Consider the following 25,303-nt stretch of genomic DNA (forward strand, 5'->3'; position numbering starts at 1 on the left):
GTGACTACTCTTGTGGTAGTGTTGGATTTTGCACAACACTAACCGAGACAAAGCAGACGCAAAACAACTTTGAAAAGTCGCCGGAAAAAAAAGGTTCCGGTGACTGATTTCACTTCCCGGAATCGCTGGAATTTATGCACAGCGATAAATCTCTCACGATAGGTCTGATACCATGTGAGAAGGCATAGGAGAAAATATGATATATTGATATTGTGTGTTCAATACAATACAAGAGGTCCTTATTTATAGCAATACTATACAAGGACATACTACTCATATTCCAATGTGGGACAAGACTACATTATGTACATATCTAACAGATATATTTCCTTACAAAGAAAAATGGCATGAAGATATTTGGGAAGATGACCTATTCTTGGCAGATCCTATAGCATATAAGGATGTGCCATCAGCCAATTCAAAAGAGAATTTTCGGCATAACCCATCTATTGAGCAGCAGGTAACTGTTGATCAGGAGATAATCATTGATACCAATTCAGAAGCAACACATTTAGAGGCAGATGATATCAACTTAGAGCTAGAGCCTGCAAGGCCAACTGAGTAGAATTCCAACACAAATGGTGTCAACTCAGAGCCTGAATTCTCAGATGAACAGACTCAACATGAAACCTTCACAGATGTCCAAACTGTAGGGAAACAACCTGATGGTTCAGAAATAGATAGCAGCAGACCTAGTAGAGTGGCAGCCTCCTACATGGCTGGATTATGTCACTGGGAAGAAATCTTCAGCATTTTGCAAATATCCTTCACCAACTATGTGGCATACAGTCACCTTTCTCCTACCTACTAGACATATGTTGGACTTGTTACAACCTCTACTGAACCAAGAAGCTTCAAAGAAGCAGCTTAAGATGAGAAGTGGGTGGAAGCAATGAAGTAGGAAATCAGTGCATTGGAAGACAACCATACTTGGGAGGTTGTTGATCTCCCAGTGGGCAAACAAACAGTAGGCTCTAAGTGGGTGTATAAGATTAAGTGCAAAGCCAATAGAGATTTAGATAAATACAAGGCCAGGTTGGTGGCAAAGGGATACACACAACAAGAGGGCTTGGACTATCATGAAACATTCTCCTCAGTTGCCAAAATGGTAACTGTGAGGATAGTGATAGCACTCGCAACCTTAAAAGATTGGGAATCCACAAATGGATGTCAATAATGCCTTTCTACAAGGAGATTTATTTGAAGAAGTATACATGGATCTCCTACGGGATTTTCACAGACATGGGGAGTACAAGGTGTGTAAACTTCTCAAATCACTATATGGCTTGAAGCAGGCTTCACGACAATGGAACACCAAACTTACTGATGCCTTGACAGGTGCAGGCTACAATCAGAGTTCCTATGAACACATGGCTGGTAATGATATTGTCATTGTCCTAGTATACGTAGATGACATCCTCATCACATGTAGCAATGAGGAATTAATTGAGGAAGCTAAAGCCACACTTCATAACAAGTTCAAGGTGAAGGATTTGGGACAGTTGAGATATTTCTTAGGGATTGAGGTGTTAAGATCACAATCTGGCATCTTACTCAACCAAAGGAAATATGCTTTAGAGTTACTAGCTGACATTGGCGTTGGTGGATCCAAACCTGCTACTACACCATTAGAGATGAATCTCAAACTCACCACTGTTGAGTATGATACTCATGTGGGAAGGTCTGATGATGAACAATTGAAGGATATTGTTAGTTATTAGAAGCTAGTGGGAAAATTGCTCTATTTGACTATTATCAGATCAGACATAAGTTTTGCAGGCCGATCACCGGTGGCATAAGATCTTTCTCTACTTGTCTAACTCAAGCCAGATAGCAGCAATCACTCGAAATAGTCATATGCAGAACACATGCAAGTCCATATTGAAAGATAAGGAAGGCAAGTCAAAGCGGGACTACTGAGCCAGTTCATGCAACAACCCAAACTATCACATTGGAATGCAGCCTTGAGGTTGATCAGATATATAAAAGGGTCACCTGGACAGGGAATACTCTTGAAAAGAGGTTCAGAAATAGGAGAATTGGAAGCTTTTTGTGACTCAGATTGGGCTGCTTGTCCAAACACAAGGAGGTCAGTCACAAGATATGTCACACCCCAACCTTGTGAGGTGTGGCTGGCACCCGATGCCCGAAGGCCCGAGCGAACCAACCATGAGATATGATCCGAAATATAATAACCTGCAGGTAGAAGAGCCCAACACGATATATATATATAAACTAGGCCAACAAGGCTGTAACAACAGTATAACAGCTATCCAGAAGGCCGATAGGGCGATACGAAAAATATATATATACAATGACCGCTAGTCTGCAAGCCTCTAAGAGTGTAAGACAATCTCAACAGGGCGGGACAAAGCCCCCGACATGCCCAAAACCACACATATACATCTGTAATAGTACCTATGGACTCAAAGTCAGCAACTCCGAAGAAGTGGAGTGCGAAACCCAACGCTGATCCTGGGGGTCCTACTGAGGAGGCACACCACTCTGTCTATTCGAACCTGTGGGCATGAACACAGCGCATAAAAATGCGTCAGTACGAAATATGTACTGAATATGTAGGGCGACAAGTGTAACATGAAAAATGTAATTAACAAGAGAAGAGACATAGAGATAATTTAAATTCTGAAACTAGCCTCGGTAGGAAACTAAAATTCAACATGGATATAAATGTATGCTCGTGACACCGTCGTTCACTATCGCTACTTATAATATATCACATTATATAATAATAAATCCCTCTGTGGGGCTATAATATCCATAACATACCCGGCCATAATAAAGGCTCGGTAGAATCGTACCCGGCCACGTGAAGCTCGGTAATCCCAACTGATCAGTGGTTACACAATATGTGTCATACCCGGCCGTCTATAATGCGGCTCGGTAATGAAAGTAAATACATACATATACTAGATCATAAATTATATAGGTGCAATGCGAAACCAACCTTAAAAGACGTATTCTAAGAAGAGTCGAAGTGGCCTATCATCATTCTTCCCCGACTATCATGGTTGTGGCTAAAAATATTTAATTTTCAACTACGAGCCAACAAGTACTAAGAACATGAGAGTTGTGTATTATGAGTACCTTTGAAGTAAATGTTACTTATTCAAGATTTATATGAACGTCGAAAGGAGAACGAGTAAAAGGCTCTAGTTCTTTTTAAGCAAGGAACAAGGAAATCCGAGAAATCATAGATATCCTCTAGAGTAAGCAATCTATGAGAAAAGATCAGGTCTAAGCATCTTTATAAGTTGAAGGTGAAATAACTCGAATCCGACGAGACAATTCGATAAACGTTTATTCGAATTCTAGTCATGCCGAAAAGTATAGCGAAAGCCCTACATACCTTGTCGATGGAGTTATATACTGTTTCCAAGACCTCAAAAGCCTTAGGAATGATTTCCTACATAATACAAACCATTCAAAATCAAATTCAAGCTCATAGCTTAAATAATTCTTCATTTAGACATTTACGCGAACAACTTGTGGCCATGAATTTGTAGACTCTTTTGTAGATTAATTTCCCCCCAACACACCACCAAATTTTACTTTACTACATCTCCTCATCAACAGAATTCCATCCATGTCTTCACAGATCCAAACAACACAATAAAATCATATAGAACAGCCCCAACAATCAAGCCATATTAAGAGAGGTTTCAAAAAAAATCAAGAATATTTCTATAGAGGTTTCAACTATTTCTTAAGAATTCTTACGGTAGAAGTTTACAAAGATCAAAGAGGAAGTTAAATCATACCTTATGTGACCAGAATTACTCAAAATTCGAAATTACAAGACGGAGTCTTGCTATGAAAAGTGAAACACCGAAGAATTCACGATTCCGAAGCTACCATGGTGTTCTCCATCTTGAGGATGACTAAATTGTTGTTATGCTTGGCTAGATGGATGGGAGAAGTTTGAGAGGAAATCCCTAGGTTTTTGGTTCTGTTTTGGAGAGGATAAAACGCAGGGGTTCTGTTTTAAAAATTGACTTAAATAAAAAAATTTTGACTAAACCCGACTAGGCACACTGTTCCCGTAACAGTGTGCACCCCTGTACGAAAATGTTAATATCTCTCTACTCCGAAGTCGTATTAACGAACGGTTTATTGCGTTGGAAACTAGACTCATAGACCTTCGATTCGGTAGGTAGAACACACCATAACTCCCAGTATATTGAGAGAAAAAGTCATCAACATTTTATCCAAATTCCAGTGAAATTTAAACCCGTAACTTGCGCGCGATCTTTGTCGAATTTTTAATCACAACTCAAATGACTTCCAATCTTAACGTATAACTATCGCATCATTTAAATATCTCATAGAAATTATCTTCCTACCTGAATTATCCCATTTACAGCATGATAACGCCGAATACACAAGGTGTAACATTCTCCCCTCCTTAAGAACATTCGTCCTCGAATGTTAACGGTTAACCTAACTTCTGAATTATTATTTTTTTAAAAAAAATTCGCCAGAGTTTCCCCTATAAATATGAATATCCAAAACCTGCCATCAGCCCAAACATACATATCTAAGGCCACACCGGGCTACACATCATAATAATAACATCAACTTGGCCTCACCCGACCATTTACTTATACAATAATGATAATAAGAAGGTTAGCCATAACTTAATTACCTTAACTGTCACTGGTTGATATATGTGCAACACCTGCCATGTTTGTCTCAGGCATATCACCTGAAGACTCAAATAAATGAGGGTATCTGGACTTCATGTCCTCCTCGGCCTCCCATGTCATTTCCTCTACATTATTGCTCCTCCAAAGTACTTTTACTGAGGCTACCTCTTTAGTCCGTAGCTTACGGATTTGACGGTCAAGAATGGCAATAGGTATTTCTTCATATGACAAGTTCTCGGAAACTTCAATATCCTCGATAGGGCTGATGCAAGAAGGATCACCTAAGAATTTCCGAAGCATGGAAATGTGAAATACCGGATGGATTGCTTCTAATTCTGGTGGCAGGTCAAGTTTGTAGGCTACTCGCCCAATTCTCTGAACAATCTGATATGGCCCAACATATCTAGGGCTGAGTTTTCCTTTCTTACCAAATCTCATTACACCCTTCATAGGCGACACTTTCAAGAATACCCAGTCTCCCACAGCAAATTCCAAGTCTCGACGTCGGTTATCTGAATATGATTTCTGTCGACTTTGAGCTGTACGCAACCTTTCCTGGATCAACTTTACCTTTTCTACAGCTTGCTGTACCAATTCAGGTCCTAGCAACTTTGTCTCACCAACATCAAACCAGCCAATAGGAGATCTGCATTTCCTCCCATATAGTGCCTCATAAGGTGCCATCTGAATACCGGCATGATAACTGTTATTGTAGGCAAACTCAATGAGTGGTAAATGATCTTCCCAACTTCCCTTGAAGTCTAAGACACAAGCTCGCAACATATCTTCAAGTGTCTGAATAGTGCGTTCGGCTTGTCCGTCGGTCTGCGGATGAAATGTTGTACTAAGGTTAACAAGAGTACCCAAACCTTCTTGAAAAGACCTCCAGAAATTAGCTGTAAATTGGGCACCTCTGTCAGATATAATAGAAAACGGAACTCCATGTAGCCGAACTATTTCCTTGATATACAGGCTCGCATAGTCTTCAGCTGAATAGGTGGTCCTAACTGGGAGAAAGTGAGCTGATTTCGTCAGCCTATCCACAATGACCCAAATAGAATTGAACTTACGGCGAGAATTGGGCAATCCTGTAATGAAATCCATATTAATCGATTCCCATTTCCAAGCTGGAATCTCAATATTTTGAAGTAGCCCTCTAGGTTTCTGGTGTTCAGCTTTAACCTGCTGGCAGTTGGGACATTGAGCCACAAATGTGGCTATATCTTTCTTCATGCTGTTCCACCAGTATAGCTGACGAAGATCATGATACATTTTGGTTGAACCAGGATGAACTGAGTACCGAGACTGGTGCATCTCTGTCATAATTTGCTTACGAAGCTCCCCAACATTAGGTACACACCATCGGCCTTTATATTTTAGAATTCCATCATCAGATTGCTCGAACAACTGCTTCTTCTGAAAAGGGATACTCTCTTTAATTTTGACTAACTCCGGATCCTCAAATTGACGCATTTCTACCTCAGCTACCAGTGATGACCCCGCAATATTTTGGACTACTACACCCTGGTCACCTGTATCATGTAGCCGTACACTCAGGTTAGCCAATTGATATATCTCTTTAGTCATTTCTAATTTCCCAGCTTCTACATGCTTCAAGCTGCCCATGGATTTACGACTCAATGCATCAGCTACCACATTCGCTTTGCCCGGATGGTACAAAATATCCACATCATAGTCCTTCAGCAATTCAAGCCATCTTCTTTGTCTCAAGTTCAAGTCTTTCTGCTTAAATATATATTGTAAACTTTTGTGATCTGTATAGATATCCACATGAACACCATAAAGATAATGACGCCATATTTTTAAGGCAAATATAACGGCTGCTAACTCAATATCGTGAGTCGGATAATTGTATTCGTGCTTCCGCAACTGCCTCGAAGCATATGCAATAACTTTTCCATGCTGCATTAGAACACATCCCAATCCAACCCTGGATGCATCACAATATACCACATAACCTTCAGATCCTTCCGGAAGTGCTAGAACAGGTGCTGATGTTAAGCGTTTCTTCAACTCATGAAAGCTCCTTTCACATGCATCAGACCATTGGAACTTAACGGCTTTGTGTGTCAATTTTGTCATGGGAGCAGCAATAGAAGAGAAGTTCTCAACAAATCTCCGATAATAACCAGCTAAGCCCAAGAAACTACGAACTTCCGTAGGAGTTGTAGGTCTAGGCCAGTTTTGTACTGCTTCAATTTTCTGACCATCTACCTTAATACCTTTATCGGAAACGATATGCCCAAGGAAAGCCACTGAATTCAACCAAAATTCACATTTGGAGAATTTAGCATATAATTTCTGATTTTTCAAAGTCTGCAACACCACACGCAAATGATCCTCATGTTCTGCTTCTGATTGAGAATATACCAGAATATCATCAATGAAAACAATTACAAATATATCTAGAAATGGCTTGAAAACCCGATTCATTAAATCCATAAAAGCTGCTGGCGCATTAGTAAGACCGAAAGACATCACAAGAAATTCATAATGGCCATATCTAGTCCGGAAAGCCGTTTTCGGAATATCTCTCTCCTTAACTCGCAATTGGTGATAGCCGGATCGAAGGTCAATCTTTGAGAAATATTTGGCACCTTGCAACTGATCAAACAAATCATCAATTCTGGGTAAAGGGTACTTGTTCTTGATAGTCACTTTGTTGAGCTGGCGATAGTCAATACACATTCTTAACGAACCATCCTTCTTACGAACAAACAACACTGGTGCACCCCAGGGAGATGTGCTGGGCCTGATAAAGCCCTTATTCAAAAGATCCTTCAACTGGGCTTTCAATTCTTTTAACTCAGCAGGAGCCATTCTGTATGGAGGAATAGATATTGGTTGAGTATCTGGAAGCATATCAATAGCAAAGTCGATTTCTCTTTCTGGAGGAAGACCAGGAAGTTCATCAGGAAATACATCAGGAAATTCATTCACGACGGGAACCGATTGAAGGGTTGGAGATTTCACCTCCATATCATGCACTCGTACCAAATGATAGATGTACCCTTTTAAAATCATCCTTCGAGCTTTAAGGTAAGAAATAAACTTTCCCTTAGGCGCTGCAGCATCACCTTTCCATTCAATAATAGGCTCACTTGGAAAATTAAAACGAACAATCTTTTGTCCAGCAATCTACATTGGCATAACAAGAAGCCAACCAATCCATACCCATAATGATATCAAAATCGACCATTTCTAGCTCATGCAAATCTGCTAACGTATGGCGGTCATGAATCTTCACGTCACAACTTCGATATACTCGTCTAACTACAACAGACTCACCCATTGGCGTAGATACCTCAAAGGACTGTTGCAACAATTCAGGCTCTCTATCCCATTTACTAGCAACGAAGGGGGAGATATACGACAATGTAGAACCAGGATCTATCAAGGCATAAATATCGATAGAAAAGACAGATAGTATACCTGTAACCACGTCCGGAGATGACTCTAAATCCTGACGACTCGATAAAGCATATATGCGATTTTGCTGACCTCCTGAACCAGAAGCTCCAAATCTTCCCCTACCCCTGCCAGCTGATGTCTGCATACTCTGTCTAGGAGGACGTACCGAAGAAGAAGAAGCCCCTGCAGATGCCGTCGGCTGAGCCATACCCCCTCCACCTGTCATCGGACAATGTCTCATAATATGACCTGGCTGTCCACATGTATAACATGTATCAGAACCCTGGCGACATGGTCCAAAATGATTTCGGCCACATCGATCACATCTAGGAAACTGAGGCCTCATCTGACTGAACTCGCCTCTAAACTATGGACCTGGGGTCCGTGAACTCTGACCTGGACCAGAATAAGTGGTCCGATCCTGGCGCTGTCCCTGAAACTGTGGCGGTGCACTGGCTGCCGGATAAGACTGACGCCGGGGAAACTGTGGCCTAAATCCACCTCGAAACTCCCCTATGCTACCTGCGAACCGCGCCCTCTTCTGCTGCCCTCTATCATGCTCTCGATTGGCTCGTTGTTGCCTCTTGCGATCCTTTAGACCTGTGCATATGCTTGAATACGGGCAATATCCATTCCTTGGTTTAGAGAAGCTGTAGTGCACTCATTTATCAAGTGTGCCCCCAAACCACTAACAAACTGGTGTACCCGATCACTCATATCAGCAACAATCGTAGGAGCATACCTAGCCAAAGAGTTGAACTGCATGCTATATTCCCGAACGCTCATATTACCCTGTTCTAAGTGTAAGAACCTATCTCGTCGGGCTCTTCGAAGCTCAATTGGCAAATATTGCTGTAAAAATGCCTCAGAGAACTCCTTCCATGTCACTGGTGGCACATTAGGCCCCCGAGTTTGCTTCCAAGTCTCATACCATGTCACAGCAACATCACGTAGTCTATAAGAAGTAAACTCCACTGACTCAACATCCGTGGCATGTATAATTTGTAAGGTCCGTTGCATAAGATCCAGAAAATCATGTGGGTCAGCATTAGGATCAACCCCTGTAAATACTGGAGGATCCAAGTTGATAAAGTCTCGAACTCTCGCACTCACGGACCTATCAGCAATACCGAAGGTCTGGTGTTGGGCCTGGGAGGCCACTATTCGAGTCAGCAATTGTACAGCACTCCCCATGTCTAGGTCCTGATCAGGAACAACTGGGAGAGGGACTGGAGGTATGTTAGCTCCTCTAAGCCCTTCCGGGGGTGGTGGGGGTACTGCCCCGGAAGCCTGAGAATCAGCCTCATTCTGTGGCTCATGTTGATCTACATTAGCAGGTGGCACCTGACTTGTGCCCTCTCCCGCCTCCTCGTCCAACCTCTGAATAAATTTCATAGCCACTTGTCGTCTCCTAGTGTTAGGCATCACTGAGAAGGTAAACAAAAAAAAAAGAATTAGGAATGAACACTTATGATTAGGCTCTATTGCACGATCTAGATCAAGAAGAAAGTAATAATCCTAAATGCCCAATAGCCTCATGTTTATAAGTGTGGTGCACAATACACCATAAACAAGACTCTACTAGACACGGCTTGTAGACTCCCTAGGACTGACCTGCTCTAATACCAAGTTTGTCACACCCCAACCTTGTGAGGTGTGGCTGGCACCCGATGCCCGAAGGCCCGAGCGAACCAACCATGAGATATGATCCGAAATATAATAACCTGCAGGTAGAAGAGCCCAACACGACATATATATATATATATATATATATATATATATATAAACTAGGCCAACAAGGCTGTAACAACAGTATAACAGCTATCCAGAAGGCCGATAGGGCGATACGAAAAATATATATATACAATGACCGCTAGTCTGCAAGCCTCTAAGAGTGTAAGACAATCTCAACAGGGTGGGACAAAGCCCCCGACATGCCCAAAACCACACATATACATCTGTAATAGTACCTATGGACTCAAAGTCAGCAACTCCGAAGAAGTGGAGTGCGAAACCCAACGCTGATCCTGGGGGTCCTACTGAGGAGGCACACCACTCTGTCTATTCGAACCTGTGGGCATGAACACAGCGCATAAAAATGCGTCAGTACGAAATATGTACTGAATATGTAGGGCGACAAGTGTAACATGAAAAATGTAATTAACAAGAGAAGAGACATAGAGATAATTTAAATTCTGAAACTAGCCTCGGTAGGAAACTAAAATTCAACATGGATATAAATGTATGCTCGTGACACCGTCGTTCACTATCGCTACTTATAATATATCACATTATATAATAATAAATCCCTCTGTGGGGCTATAATATCCATAACATACCCGGCCATAATAAAGGCTCGGTAGAATCGTACCCGGCCACGTGAAGCTCGGTAATCCCAACTGATCAGTGGTTACACAATATGTGTCATACCCGGCCGTCTATAATGCGGCTCGGTAATGAAAGTAAATACATACATATACTAGATCATAAATTATATAGGTGCAATGCGAAACCAACCTTAAAAGACGTATTCTAAGAAGAGTCGAAGTGGCCTATCATCATTCTTCCCCGACTATCATGGTTGTGGCTAAAAATATTTAATTTTCAACTACGAGCCAACAAGTACTAAGAACATGAGAGTTGTGTATTATGAGTACCTTTGAAGTAAATGTTACTTATTCAAGATTTATATGAACGTCGAAAGGAGAACGAGTAAAAGGCTTTAGTTCTTTTTAAGCAAGGAACAAGGAAATCCGAGAAATCATAGATATCCTCTAGAGTAAGCAATCTATGAGAAAAGATCAGGTCTAAGCATCTTTATAAGTTGAAGGTGAAATAACTCGAATCCGACGAGACAATTCGATAAACGTTTATTCGAATTCTAGTCATGCCGAAAAGTATAGCGAAAGCCCTACATACCTTGTCGATGGAGTTATATACTGTTTCCAAGACCTCAAAAGCCTTAGGAATGATTTCCTACATAATACAAACCATTCAAAATCAAATTCAAGCTCATAGCTTAAATAATTCTTCATTTAGACATTTACGCGAACAACTTGTGGCCATGAATTTGTAGACTCTTTTGTAGATTAATTTCCCCCCAACACACCACCAAATTTTACTTTACTACATCTCCTCATCAACAGAATTCCATCCATGTCTTCACAGATCCAAACAACACAATAAAATCATATAGAACAGCCCCAACAATCAAGCCATATTAAGAGAGGTTTCAAAAAAAATCAAGAATATTTCTATAGAGGTTTCAACTATTTCTTAAGAATTCTTACGGTAGAAGTTTACAAAGATCAAAGAGGAAGTTAAATCATACCTTATGTGACCAGAATTACTCAAAATTCGAAATTACAAGACGGAGTCTTGCTATGAAAAGTGAAACACCGAAGAATTCACGATTCCGAAGCTACCATGGTGTTCTCCATCTTGAGGATGACTAAATTGTTGTTATGCTTGGCTAGATGGATGGGAGAAGTTTGAGAGGAAATCCCTAGGTTTTTGGTTCTGTTTTGGAGAGGATAAAACGCAGGGGTTCTGTTTTAAAAATTGACTTAAATAAAAAAATTTTGACTAAACCCGACTAGGCACACTGTTCCCGTAACAGTGTGCACCCCTGTACGAAAATGTTAATATCTCTCTACTCCGAAGTCGTATTAACGAACGGTTTATTGCGTTGGAAACTAGACTCATAGACCTTCGATTCGGTAGGTAGAACACACCATAACTCCCAGTATATTGAGAGAAAAAGTCATCAACATTTTATCCAAATTCCAGTGAAATTTAAACCCGTAACTTGCGCGCGATCTTTGTCGAATTTTTAATCACAACTCAAATGACTTCCAATCTTAACGTATAACTATCGCATCATTTAAATATCTCATAGAAATTATCTTCCTACCGAATTATCCCATTTACAGCATGATAACGCCGAATACACAAGGTGTAACAAGATATGCAATCAAGCTAGGAGACTCTTTAATATCTTGGAAATCCAAGAAGCAGCAGAAACTCAGTTGAAGCGGAGTATAGAAGCATGGCAACAACAGTAGCTGAAGTAGTCTAGCTAGAAGGATTACTACGGGAGCTGAGTGTGGAAGTATCAAAGCCAATTAAATTTTTCAGTGATAGTAAAACGGCCATGCAAATTGCAGCAAACCCAATCTACCACGAAAGAACCGAACACATCGACATTAATTGTCATTTCATTAGGGAAAAGATCAAGAATGGGCTGATACAATCAGAGTACTTGGGGAGCAAACAACAACTGGCAGATTTATTCACCAAAGAATTAGGAGCAGCACAACATCATTATCTGTTATCCAAGCGTTAGATGTATACCACCCTCCAGCTTGAGGGGGAGTATTAAGAGCCACATGCACAGTTAGGTTAATTGGTTAAGTGCACGTGTGAGTTGAATGTATATATGTACTGTTACATCACTGAATGAGAACAACACCATTCATTTCCATTTTTCTTCTTCATTCTCTCTTCTCTGCTATCTTCTAGAATGTACGATGACCTCCAATGGAGGTTCCTTGAGCCCATTTGGATTGGCTTATTTTAAGTACTTTTACGCCAAAATAACTTTTAAACAATTTTTTAGTGTTTGGATAAAGTAAAAAAATATTTTTAAGCACTTGTTTTTAAGCTAAAATGATAAAATAAGCCAAAGGCCAAAAGCTAGAATTCCTAACTTATGACTTTTGGCTTAAAAGTCACTTACAACAAGCCCATCCAAACGGGCTCCTTATCTTGACATAAGATTGTGAATTCCACTAGTTTATTCTCCTTTGAACTAGCCAACACAGAGGGGTGGGGGGGGGGGAAAGAGGAAAGAAAATAAAGCTTAAGGCAATGCATGTACAACATTCTGCCATCAGTTCTCTTTGAGAATTTACAAAAGTTTTACTTACACAGACGAGTATCTTTCAAAGGAAGCAGGTTGGTTATTTGTCCTCAACACTGATAAATTGGCCTGCGATGTCTGGGCGAGGACGATGACTGAGTGTCAGAGACAAGGTACTCACCACATTTTGTTGTTGCCTCCATTACATTCTTAAAATCGACACTTTGTCCATTATTTTCAAGGGTTGGACAACCCAGCTTAATTTTCAAGTTAGACCATCCATCTGACTCATCATTAATCTCAACCTCATGGCTTATTGACTGCAACTGGTTTCGAAGTGTCTGATTGTATTCAAACAAACGATCATATTTAAAATGGAGTTCTTCAAACTGGTTTTTTAATTTCAAAACAATAGCTCCTGCAGCCTGAGCCTTAGTAGCTTTTATCTTACAATCCGTTTCCAGCTTCTTCATTTTAGCTCTCAATTCGGCAATCTTGCCCTGTAAAACTCTACTATGATCCCCCATAAGCAATTTTCTTTCCTGAAGAAGTATTTCTTCAGCCTTGATAATCTTCCTAACAGAATGATGCTCCATTATTACAGGGTACAATTTGTCCAACAACATCCAGGCAAATAGCGAAAATCCTGCAAATCACAGGTTTAGTGTTAAAACTTAAAACCAAGAAATTTGCAAAACACATCTGACATAAATCAGTTGTCCAAGTATATGCATCGGCATAACCTAAATATATGTTACTCCTATTGGCAAACTCCACCTTCAGTATTACCTATGAGGGACGGAGCACTTACCCTTTTGTCTTGGTTAATCAAGAGATCTTAAGGATTAATGGGTCACTATCTCTGTATGTGTAAGACAGGAGAACGAGAATCACATGCATTATTGGTGGATATGTGAGATTTGAGAAGCCACCTATAAGCTTCAAACTCAATTTAGTAACTCATATCAGTATAAATGGATTCATTATTCTTCATTAAAAACAAAATTAGCCTTTCTTGGACTTATTTAGGGATCCGGTGCACAGTGAATTAACAGAACCATATATAAATACCATCTGTGATGGTTAGGAGCGGATGCAGAAAGCATAAAAGTTATAATTAGTAGTTAAAGTACTCGCAATGTATGCTCCCATCCCATAAGACATTGGAGAAACACAAGAAATGGGGAAACCATCCATGGGAGGAAGAGGCCTAGTAACAAAAGGGATGAAAAGCTAAACACTATTTCCAAATGCTTGTGAATAGTAGATTAGTAGTAGTTCAGATGAAACACACACATCCCATCTGGACATTTCATGTGCTCACTCGCCAAGTCAAGGTAGGGGTAAGGTCTGTGTATAAGGTAAGGGTAAGATTTGTGTACCCACTACCTTCCCCAGACTCCACGGTGTAGGATAAGACTGGGTATGTAGTTGTTGTTGTTTGTTACTCGTCAAGTCAAACAGCCACTGCAGGTAGTTAATTTGATTGTAACTTGTCAATAATAAATTTAGTGGCATTTCACCAGTAGAAGCTCCCAAATAGGAGGTTCCTGGTGAGGAGCTTGATATTCAGATGGAAGAAAGAGCGTAAAAACAGAAGATAGTTGTTGAGAGCTTTGCCGACAGCATTGTTATAAGCCATAGCTTCGTTGTTTAAAGCGGTGAAGCAATGTGAAACGAGGGGTTTGCTTCATGGGTGAAGCCATGCGCTTCAAAGTAGGGGTGGGTGTTGGTTGGTTTGGTTCGGTTTAGCAAAAGCTCTGTGTGTTTTTTTCTGTTTTCGGTTTGTCATTTCGGTAACCAAAACTGAACTGTAGTAATTTTGGTACAGTTCGATTTTTTTCATGTGAACTTCAGTTTAATCAATTCCGTTTTTTAGTTTTGGGCCTGTCAGATAGAGGTTTTTCCCCAGACACAAAATGGGTCAGAATTAAACTTTTGCAATGGGCTGCATTTGCAAGTACTTGCTCCCAAACCCTTTTCACGTTTTCTCATTAAAATGGGCACCCATTAATTTTTATGATTCCCTTTTTACTAATCTAAGCAAAGAACAACCTTTTTTTCCTAATGGTATTTACATGCACAGTTACTTTTTTTTTATTTGTCCTTGAGCCGAGTGTCTATCAGAAACTGCCTGTCTACCTTCACAAGGTAGGGGTAAGGTCTGTATACACACTACCCTCCCCAGACCCCACTTGTGGGACTACCCTGGTTTTTTTTTTTTTAATTGTTGTTGGTGGTGGTGGTGGTGGTATTTACATGCACACTAGACTTGTGTCATCTTATAAGACTTGTGTCATCTTAGCTGCACCACAGGTTCCTTTTTGACACATATTAATAGACTTGCCATCTGTCTACACAAGTGAATTAGCTTAGAACAACCTGCCCAGTCCATTTCCTATATTACTTTTTCTACTTCATATCATCAGTCATAAGAAATTCAGTACCCTGCTTTTCCATTTCCAAGAAATGTATCTTTACATATTTTGTGCTTCACGAATAAGACTCAAACTAAAAACGTACTAAAAGAATTTCTCAAGAATCAGTTGACATATCATCAGTCATAGACTATTTATTTAGGAGTAGCTTTTTATTTTTCAGTTCTGTAAATATCAAAATAGTAAGGAAAAAAGCAAAACAGAAATCTCAATAAGAACGAGTATCATAAGAAACAATAAGAGGGAAAAAATCAAATTTTGAAATGAAATATTACCATAAGAGTCTATCAGGGAAGCCAGAGAACATCAAAAGTACCAACTTTGAGAGAAACCCAAGTCAAGAAATAAAACTGTTGACATATCATCAGTCAAACACTATTGAAATAGCTTTTTTCAATTCTTTGGACTCAAACCCATATCAAATATTACAAGAATAGTGTGCTGCAGTTAACATATCATCAGTCAAAAGGACTAAAACTTTTATTATTGCAGTTATCATATCATCCGTCGGGAGAGAGAAACAGGAAGAAGGATGGCCCAGAAATTCTTTTCTAAAAACTTCCACTAAACCGAGAAACGAACCGAAGAACAGACATATTGAAACAATTAAACCATGAACCAACCAAATAAATGGAGAAACTGAAACTGGAAAATCAAAAATTTCAGTTCAGTCCTACTACAAAGAAATGTGGGCTTCAAACAATGATCTGCAAAGTGATCCAAATAAGAAGCTGTCGGTTTGTTGAATCTCAACTTTGAGGAGTTAGACTAGTATCAGCATCATTTTACATTTGATACTGAAATTAGTTATTTTTTAGAGAAAAATAATTAGATGCTGAATTAGTTATTTTAATTGCATTAACCACAAAAAAAGTTATTTTAATTCCAACTTCGTTATGATAGTACTAAATTTAATTATGTTTGGTACTTTTTAGTGTTTTGTAAATTGTGTGCTTCGCTTCAGAGAAGTGTGCGCTTCACTCCTCATAGAGAAAAACACTGTTTGCTGTAATTACTTTTTGCACTTTTCGCTTTTAAAAGCACTGATATGAGAACTGAAAGAGCTGATTCCATTAACTATGATAAAAGAAGGGAAAATGAGAACAAGCATGAGGCTTAGCAAGCCTTGAAGATATCTTTACGGTGTTCTGCAACTCTATATTATATCAAACTCTTGGGTATACAGGAGATTACCCTGGCATTTTATGCTTGCTTTTTCTTAGACTGAACTAAATACAATTATACAGTTTGATAGAAGACTTTATTTCAGTTTCTTTTTCATACTAGGTGGTTTATTCACAACAAAGTGACCAGTAAGTCTTAACATGGGGTTCACAGTTCTCTTTGGCTTAAAAACTCGAAAAGCCACAATGAATCAATCCACTACGTTTCAATCACAAATTATATGGGGTGGTTATATGCATCATTTGCATCCTTTTCACTCTAATTAATACTCAGAGAATTCACATATAGAATATTTTATAAGCTAGCCGTCAACGGTCAGCCTACTGTAACTGTCTTTTATGCGGGTCTGGGACTAACTATGATCTGGCGAAGCTCAGATAGGCAAAGTTAACATTGCATAATAATGGGTAACGTAATTTCATTTTGATTCACTGGGTCGTTGCTGTTGTTGTAATTTCATTTTGATCAGGATGTGTTAAATAATTTCTTTTTTGAAAAGCAAATCTAGTTTCTTCTTTAAAGCATCTTATTAGCAATATGACCACTGTAGTTGGGCATTTATATGGTTCAATCAGGCTGGGGGAGATAGAGATTAAATGCTTACCATTTGAAACTTGGAAGTCATTGTACAGGAGAGGGTAGAGAATAGGGGGGGGGGAATGTAAAGGAATTAATTGATTGCTAAAAAAAGCATATTTGTTGCTCTTCACAATACACCAAGTCACCAACTATCCTTTGGCAGGGATCAGTTTTTATCTATTTATGTGATAACAATTTGATATGGAGTTCAAAATCAGCACTAAAATTTCTATGAAATCATATTAAACAAGTAATGTTCATTTTGAGAAAGTGGAACAAGTTTGGGATGAATTACTAAAGAATAAGAGAGCAAATTAGCAGAAACGTCAAGTTTATTATTGTGGATGCAACTCATGTAAGGTGAAAGTAACAACTCGACGAGATCATGGAAGATAACATGAATAATAGTATTAAAGGCATCATAGTGCAGTCATTGTCAAAAGAAACATCACAGTGCATTCTTAGAAGGTATTATATGTGTTGGGAGCATTTCAATAAGCAGCTTATTGACTCCTGAGGGTCATTACCAGGTCTGAGGAAACAAATGAAACAGAAGCTCAAAGCTGGCCTTTTTAATTTATTTCTTTTTTTGGATAAGGAAATCCACGTTGATAATAAACTGATATCAAAGTTGGCTTCTAATGTCCTTACCCCAAAAGAATAAAGAAAGCAGAAGAAGATGCAAACTACCCCTACAACTACTACGCCTGTTCCAACCAGGTTGGATCGGCTATATGAATCATCTGACTATGTTTCTCCGTTTAAATTCATCTAAGGCCAGTATATACAAACTAAAAGTAAAAATTGGGATGATAGTTTTAGTAATATAAAACAGATTCCACTGCAAAGACTAGCATCTGATCACATTCCAGTAGCTCTACAAGGAGGCACTTGGAACAGGAACAAAAACTATTTTAAATTTGAAAATTGGTGGCTAGGAACAGCTGGTTTCAATGACATAGTCGAAGAATGGTGGAGTTCTTTCAATTTTTCAGGCAAGCCTGACTTTATACTGGCCTGTAAATTAAAAGCTCTCAAATCAAAACTCAAGGAATGGAGCAGAAGTGAGACAGGGAATTTGGGATATCAAAGGAAGAAATTGTTAAGTCAATTGGCAGAACTGGATGAGGTGCTAGAAGACAGAATTTTAACAGAGGAAGAAACTATCAAGAAGGCAGCACTATTCGTGGAGTATGAGGAGTTGATCAAAAATGAAGAAATCTCATGGGAGACAAAAATAAGGGCCATATGGTTGAAAGAAGGTGACAGAAACACTAAGTTTTTTCACAAAGTAGCAAATGCACATAAAAGATTCAACAATATTGACCAACTAATGAATTAACAGAGGAGCCAGCTAGAATAGAAGAGGAAATTATTGATTACTATCAGAAGTTGTACAAAGAAACTACTCAATGGAGATCTGCATGCTGCTATGACAATTGTTCTGTTTTAACTGAGGAGGATAAGGAAGCTCTACAGGGTAACTTTGAGGAGAATGAAGTGCTTAGATGCTTGAAGCTATGTGCAATAGATAAAGCCCCTGGCCCAGATGGTTTTACTATGGGGTTCTTCATCAAATGCTGGGAAATAGTGAAATATGACATCATGAATGCTTTTCAAAACTTTTATGACAAAGAAGTTTTTGAAAGAAGCTTCAATGCAACATTTATTGCTCTCATTCCAAAGAAAAAAGGTGCTAAGGAATTAAGGGATTTCAGGCCTATCAGCTTGATAGGTAGCATTTACAAATTGTTTTCCAAAGTTTTGGCAGAGAGACTAAAAAGGGTAATTTCACAATTGGTGGACTATCAACAAATGGCTTTCATTAAAGGTAGACAGATCATGGATGCTGTAATGGTAGCCAATGAAGCAGTTGATTCTAAGTTGAAACAAAAGAAACCTGGTATCTTGTGCAAACTTGATATTGAAAAGGCTTATGACCATGTCAATTGGAATTTCCTCCTGAGCATGCTAGGAAGAATGGGTTTTGGCCAGAAATGGATAAATTGGATTAAATTCTGCATGTCAACAGCCAGATTTTCAGTTCTTATAAATGGCTCCCCAACAGGTTTTTTTAAAAGCAGAAAGGGGACTAAGGCAAGGTGATCCTTTATCACCTTTTCTGTTTGTGATTGCTATGGAAGGTCTTAACAATATGATTAAAACAGCCAATCAGTATGGGTGGATAAAAGGTTTTGATGTAGCTAGAAGGGGCAATGATAGTTTAGAAGTGACTCATTTACAATACGGAAAAGGTCCAAAATATCCTTGAACTATTCGAAATAGCTCAAAATATCCTCCGTTTGTTTTTTGTGCCAAAAATATCCCTGTCATCTATGTTTTGGCCCAAAAATGCCCCTAAACCGTTAGTTTTGCCATTGAAGCTGACATGGCAGTCCAACTGGTTTAGAATTGCTTACATGGTCGTCCACCTAAGCAATCCATATGTGAAAATTATTTTTTCAGAAATTTTATTTTTCCAAAATTTTTTAATAAAATATAAAATCAACATTTATTCTGAAAAAAGTAAAAAAAATTCGAAAAAAGTATTTACCCTTTAGATGATTTTTTACTTTTTTCAGAATAAATGTTGATTTATATTTTGTTAAAAAATTCTGGAAAAATAAAATTTCCGAAAAAATAATTTTCACATATGGATTGCTTAGGTGGACGACCATGTAAGCAATTCTAACCCAGTTGGACTGTCATGTCAGCTTCAATGGCAAAACTAACGGTTTAGGGGCATCTTTGGGCCAAAACATAGACGGCAGGGATAGTTTTGGCACCAAAAACAAACGGAGGATATTTTTGAGCTATTTCGAATAGTTCAAGGATATTTTTTGAACTTTTTCCGTTTACAATATGCTGACGATACCCTCATATTCTGTGATGTTGAAGAAGATCAACTAAAACACCTCAGGGTGATTCTGGTTCTTTTTGAAGGAATCTCTGGTTTGCATATTAACTGGAGGAAGAGTTTTCTTTACCCTATCAATGAAGTCACAAACATGGAAATGTTAGCTGGGCGGTGAAGTAGGGGCTTTACCAACAATATATCTTGGAATGCCTTTGGGAGCTAAATCTAAGTCAATTGGGATTTGGAACAATGTTATAGAGAAGTGTGAAAAGAAACTGGCCAGGTGAAAAACCCAGTATTTATCTCTAGGTGGCAGAGTGACTCTTATCAACTCAGTTCTTAATGCACTTCCAACATATATGATGTCCTTGTTCCCCATTCCAACAGGGGTCATCAATAGGTTGGATAGCATCAGGAGGAATTTTTTATGGAATGGGAACAAAGAAAGGAAGGGCTACCACCTGGTGAAATGGAAAGCACTCACTTTTGGCAAGAACCTTGGAGGGCTAGGGATCAAGAACTTGAAGATTCAGAGTAAAACTCTTAGAATGAAATGGTTGTGGAGGCTCAACAAGGAGAATCAACTCCTTTGGGGAAACATTATTAAAGCAAAATATGGACAGGAAGACAAATGGATGACTAAGGAGGTCACTACACCATATGGAGTTAGTCTATGGAGATCCATTAGATCACTATGGAGTGAGTTGAGGGATGATTCCAAGATCAAAGTATTTGATGGGAATAAGACTAGCTTTTGGAAGGACAATTGGCATGAAATTGGCAGATTGGATGTAGCTTTTCCAGAAGTCTTCAATTTAGCTCTACATCAGCAAAGGACTATAGCAGAGATGTGGACACCTCAAGGATGGAACATCATTTTTAGAAGACATATCAACGATTGGGAAGCACAAAGAGTGGTTGAATTCTTCTGTGCACTAGAGCAGTTTAGTGGATTACAAGCAGGTGCAGATGTACTATGGTGGCAAGGCATCAGTAAGAGTTTATTCAAAGTTAATGCAGCTTACAAGAGGATGAACTGCACCAACCAGCAGATAGCCAATTGGCCTTGGAAACATATCTGGAAAACAAAAATTCCTCACAAAGTTGCTTGCTTTGTGTGGCTACTGGCTAAGGAAGCAGTCCTTACACAAGATAATTTGATGAAAAGAGGTGTCATTTTATGTTCTAGATGCTTTTTGTGTGGGGAAACAGCACAGACAGTTAACCATCTCCTCCTTCACTGTAAGATAAACATCTCATCTATGGAGAATTATTCTTAACCTCAAAGGCATTTCCTGGACCATGCCTGGGAAGGTTATAGATACTCTTAAAAGTTGGGAGGAAACAGGATTACAGGCAAAGGACAGGACCAGATGGGGAATTATACCTGCTTGCATTTGGTGGACAATTTGGAAAGAGAGAAACTCCAGATGTTTTGAGAATGTGGAGAATAGAGTGCAGAAGATCAAGTTAAACTTTATTTTGCTGTTGTGCTTTTTGGTGTAATCAGATCTACACAAATGATACTGACACCATTATTGATGTTTTAAATTCAATATAGAGAGTGTCGGTGATAGTTAGAGTCTCTTGTATATATGGTTTCAGTACTACCTAAGTATTGTTTTGCTACATATGAAATATAGAAAAATTACCCGTTTAAAAAAAAGGGAGAATATGTTGATCTATGATAGGGCTAAAAGATCCCAGAAAGCATATGATCTAAAGTAAACGTACGAACATGACGAAAACATATCCCCAACTAATTGATATTGCTTATGTATATATTTTAGCTTTTATTGTGTTCTATCTTTCGCTAACTTTGCATGGATTCCAATAAATTGTAGGTTTTCGAGACAACTCCGTTCCATATGATTTTAGGTCTATCTCGCTCCCTTTTTAACACTTTCATTTACCATATTTTCATACCTACGGACCAACGCATCTGAAGGTCGACATGAACAAACCATCACAAACGACTTTATCTCATTTTATCCTAGAGTGTTATTTGCACCTTTTAGCAAATGTGATCATTTTTTATCTTATCTAATCGTATATGACTGAACATACATCCTAACATTTGTATCTCTACAACTTATGTTGTTCGGACTTGGATGCGGGTATCTGATATGGGTGCGAATCTAGATATCGGATCCTTCAAGATCTAAATTTTAAGATTTAGGGGTATGAATCCAAATACAGGTGCAGGGATTCGACTGAAAATAATTCAAATATCTAAAAATAGAGTAATAAAAATATGTCTAAATTATGAGACATCATGTGAAAAACATTCAAGGTATTCCAAAAAGGAGAAATATTGATCAAGAGGAGAATTTGAAAAGAATTAGAGGACAGACATAAAAATTTCTATATACAAGATATTCTATTTTCTTTAATATCACCCTAATTTTTGTTTTGATTTCAGAAATTATTGTATTTGTCCCAAATTTCTCCTCAATTTTGGTCAAAGTAGCCAAAATTTATTCGCGATATCCAGTACGGATCCCACACCCACCCCCACGTCGTGTCGACACAGGTGCAGCACTGAAAGTGAAGAGTCCGAGCAACTTAGTCAACAACACTCATCTTGTAGATGTGTTGGACTTTTGTAGCCCAATATTCACTCTCATATGGCATTGTTGGTCTTGTAATTCTTGAATGCAACTTACCTTTCACCTTGGTAGGCATACTTCAATTAGATAATACCACGGGAGTACTTCTCTATTTCAACCATCCTTATAATTGTTCCATGCTAATAACTCTTACTAGAATCTAAAACCAATATTCCTCAAGCCCTAGCCATCACCCAAATTTATTCATTGTGGGTTCAAATATGCCTCAACCCTAAACAAGTTGAGCTAGCTATATGAATTATCTATACCCGATCCTCTCCATTATTTCATTCTAATACTAAAAACTTATTTTTAAAAAACATATTAGAGGTTCTATAAAACTAGAGCGGATCTCTAAATTCACTTATCCTTGCACGAACATACACTATTCAGTCCAAAGAGAAAACCTGTGCACACGCCTTAGCATCTTCACACCTACACTAAAGCGCCAATTAAGGCATAGCGCACAGCCTGAGGTTCACTGAGCTTCAGGGCCTTAGCGCACTTTAAGCAAGACTTTAACAATATATTCCAAAAGTTGTTAATCAAGACATCCACTCTATGTGCACGATGGAGCAGTATATTAAACAAGGATTGTGCTTTCAGTATATTGAAGAGCAAAAAAAAAAAACAAGAAATCAAAGCATTACCCAGGAGAGAAGCCTGCAGAATTAGGAGATAGAGAGCAACATCATCTCTCCAATTGATGGGGCCATGAAAAATCCACCGGCTATAAAATATGACACTAGTGCTGTATACCCAGTACAGCAAAACGCAGAACATCAATATCCGTATCCTTGTTACAATCAAAGGGCCTTTTCCTTTGTGAAGGTGAGACAAAGCCACAATAATTGATTCTTGAAATGAGATGTGGAACCATATCCCCAAGAACACAAGTGTTTCGCCCAAAATTAGGGAGGCAAGTATGAATAATACTATATATGTAGCCAACATTTTGTGTTCTGCAACTGCGACCGAGAGAAGAATTTGCTTACAAAAAGGTAAGGGGACTAAGGTCCCATGGCTTTTATTTCCTTCGTTTCAGCTTATGCTGCTGAAATCAAGACTTGGTGATTCAATTTTCAATTGACAATCTGACACCAAATGATATTCCAGAGGGGATTTTTCCATCAATTACATATGAAATTACAAAATTCAACTATTGAAGGTTTTATTATTCATTTTTGTCACTGTAATAATATTTAATTATCTAAAAGAATTTAATCTTTGCCCTTACCGGTGTTTACACCAATTTTAGTTAAGTTAATCATAAGAGGAAAACTAAAATTTAGTAGGAGTCTTTTTTCAATAAATAATTTTTAAAAAAAGATAATACAGCCATAATAAAAGAGTTTTGTTCACCCTGTTTCATAAAATAATTAGTTAATAGGTTCGCGCTTTGCGCGATCAACATTTAGATATGTTTAATAAATTTAGTAATTAAAGTTATAATATTATAATAAAGAAAGAAGTATATAATATACGTCATACAATACTATCAACTACACTCAATATAAGTAAGCTGAAGAAACTACCGTAGAAGTTAAAAATCAAATATTTAAGCAAAGAAATTAAACATATATGCGAAAAATAAACCATTGCCCCACGATGAACAATCCTTTCAATTGGAAAGGCTCATCATATAGTGAATATAATTAGAAGTAAATTTTATTCATAAGTAAAGACTAATTGTGTTCTTAGTTAAGTGTTGTTCACAAATAATGTCATATTATTACAAGTAATAGCATTTATGAGTAAGGAAAAAGAAAATAAGTGGAAATCATATACACCTTCTGAATTCTGCTTCAAAAATCAAACTCTCCGTCTAATGTTGAATATAATAGTTATTCCCCCTCTCATACCTCAATTGAGTTTTTTTTTAAATGCTTATTTTATCTTTTATATTATCAACATTTATCTCTTCTTTTTTTCTTTATATTATCATGATACTATTTCATTAACACATCTTCTTAAGTTTTCTAAAATTGCAATAAAAAGGGGGGATTGTTACTCAAATTGCCAGTCAGATTTACTGTTTACTTTTTCTAGCCGATATACATAAATTATATATAATTATACACATATTATAATATATATATATATATTACACATCTATCGGCTATTATTAGTTTAAGAGATTAGGTGGACGCCTATTTGGGTTAATTCTTCATATAAAAGATGAACCATTTCTAACATTATTTTATTTTCTCACATATTATTGCTTGATTCATTCATTTATCTTTATTGAAAGATAGAAATATTTTTACATTTATTTTTTTGGGTTACATTTATTCATTCATTTATTTTTTTGGGTTAATTCATTTATTTCTAACATTTATTTTTATTGAAAGATAGAAATATTTTTGGCCACAAGAATTGATAAAAATGATTAACTATTTCTATTCAATCTACTTGCCGTTAAGAGCACAAGGGAATAGCAAGGCGATCAAGTATAATTTTATATTATTATTTAAGATCATGTATAAAATAAAAGGTAGTTAACCTTAGTTAAGTACTAACAACTGTAATTTAATATAATGACAAGTGTCATTTATTTATTTGCTTGGTGTAAACACCTGATGCAGTTTTTTTCATAAAGGATAAATATAGCTTTTTTCAAGGAAGTTGGAGTAATATGACTTACCAGGTTAATTAGTATTATATATAAAGAAATGGTT

The 25,303-nt window shown here is 37.9% G+C and overlaps 1 protein-coding gene across 1 annotated transcript; it reads right to left on the minus strand.

Moving 5' to 3' along the window:
* Window positions 1-12,946: 12,946 nt before the first annotated feature.
* Window positions 12,947-23,768, minus strand: LOC104241998 (uncharacterized). Its single transcript, XM_009796970.2, has 2 exons — window positions 23,276-23,768; window positions 12,947-13,603 (listed from the first exon to the last, which is right to left on the minus strand). Exons 1-2 carry the CDS (start codon window positions 23,577-23,579, stop codon window positions 13,068-13,070), a joined length of 840 nt encoding a protein of 279 aa, XP_009795272.1. The 5' UTR covers window positions 23,580-23,768; the 3' UTR covers window positions 12,947-13,067.
* Between the last annotated feature and the right edge of the window lie 1,535 nt (window positions 23,769-25,303).

This window comes from Nicotiana sylvestris, chromosome 5 (genome assembly GCF_000393655.2).
Source record: "Nicotiana sylvestris chromosome 5, ASM39365v2, whole genome shotgun sequence".
NCBI classification, from domain to species: domain Eukaryota; kingdom Viridiplantae; phylum Streptophyta; class Magnoliopsida; order Solanales; family Solanaceae; genus Nicotiana; species Nicotiana sylvestris.

Excerpts from the sequence above, each read along its gene's own strand:
- LOC104241998 (XM_009796970.2), bottom strand. The coding sequence starts at position 23,579 with ATGTTGGCTACATATATAGTATTATTCATACTTGCCTCCCTAATTTTG. Across the intron at positions 13,604-23,275 it reads TCTGCAGGCTTCTCTCCTGG|GATTTTCGCTATTTGCCTGG; the intron begins GTAATGCTTTGA and ends TGTGATTTGCAG.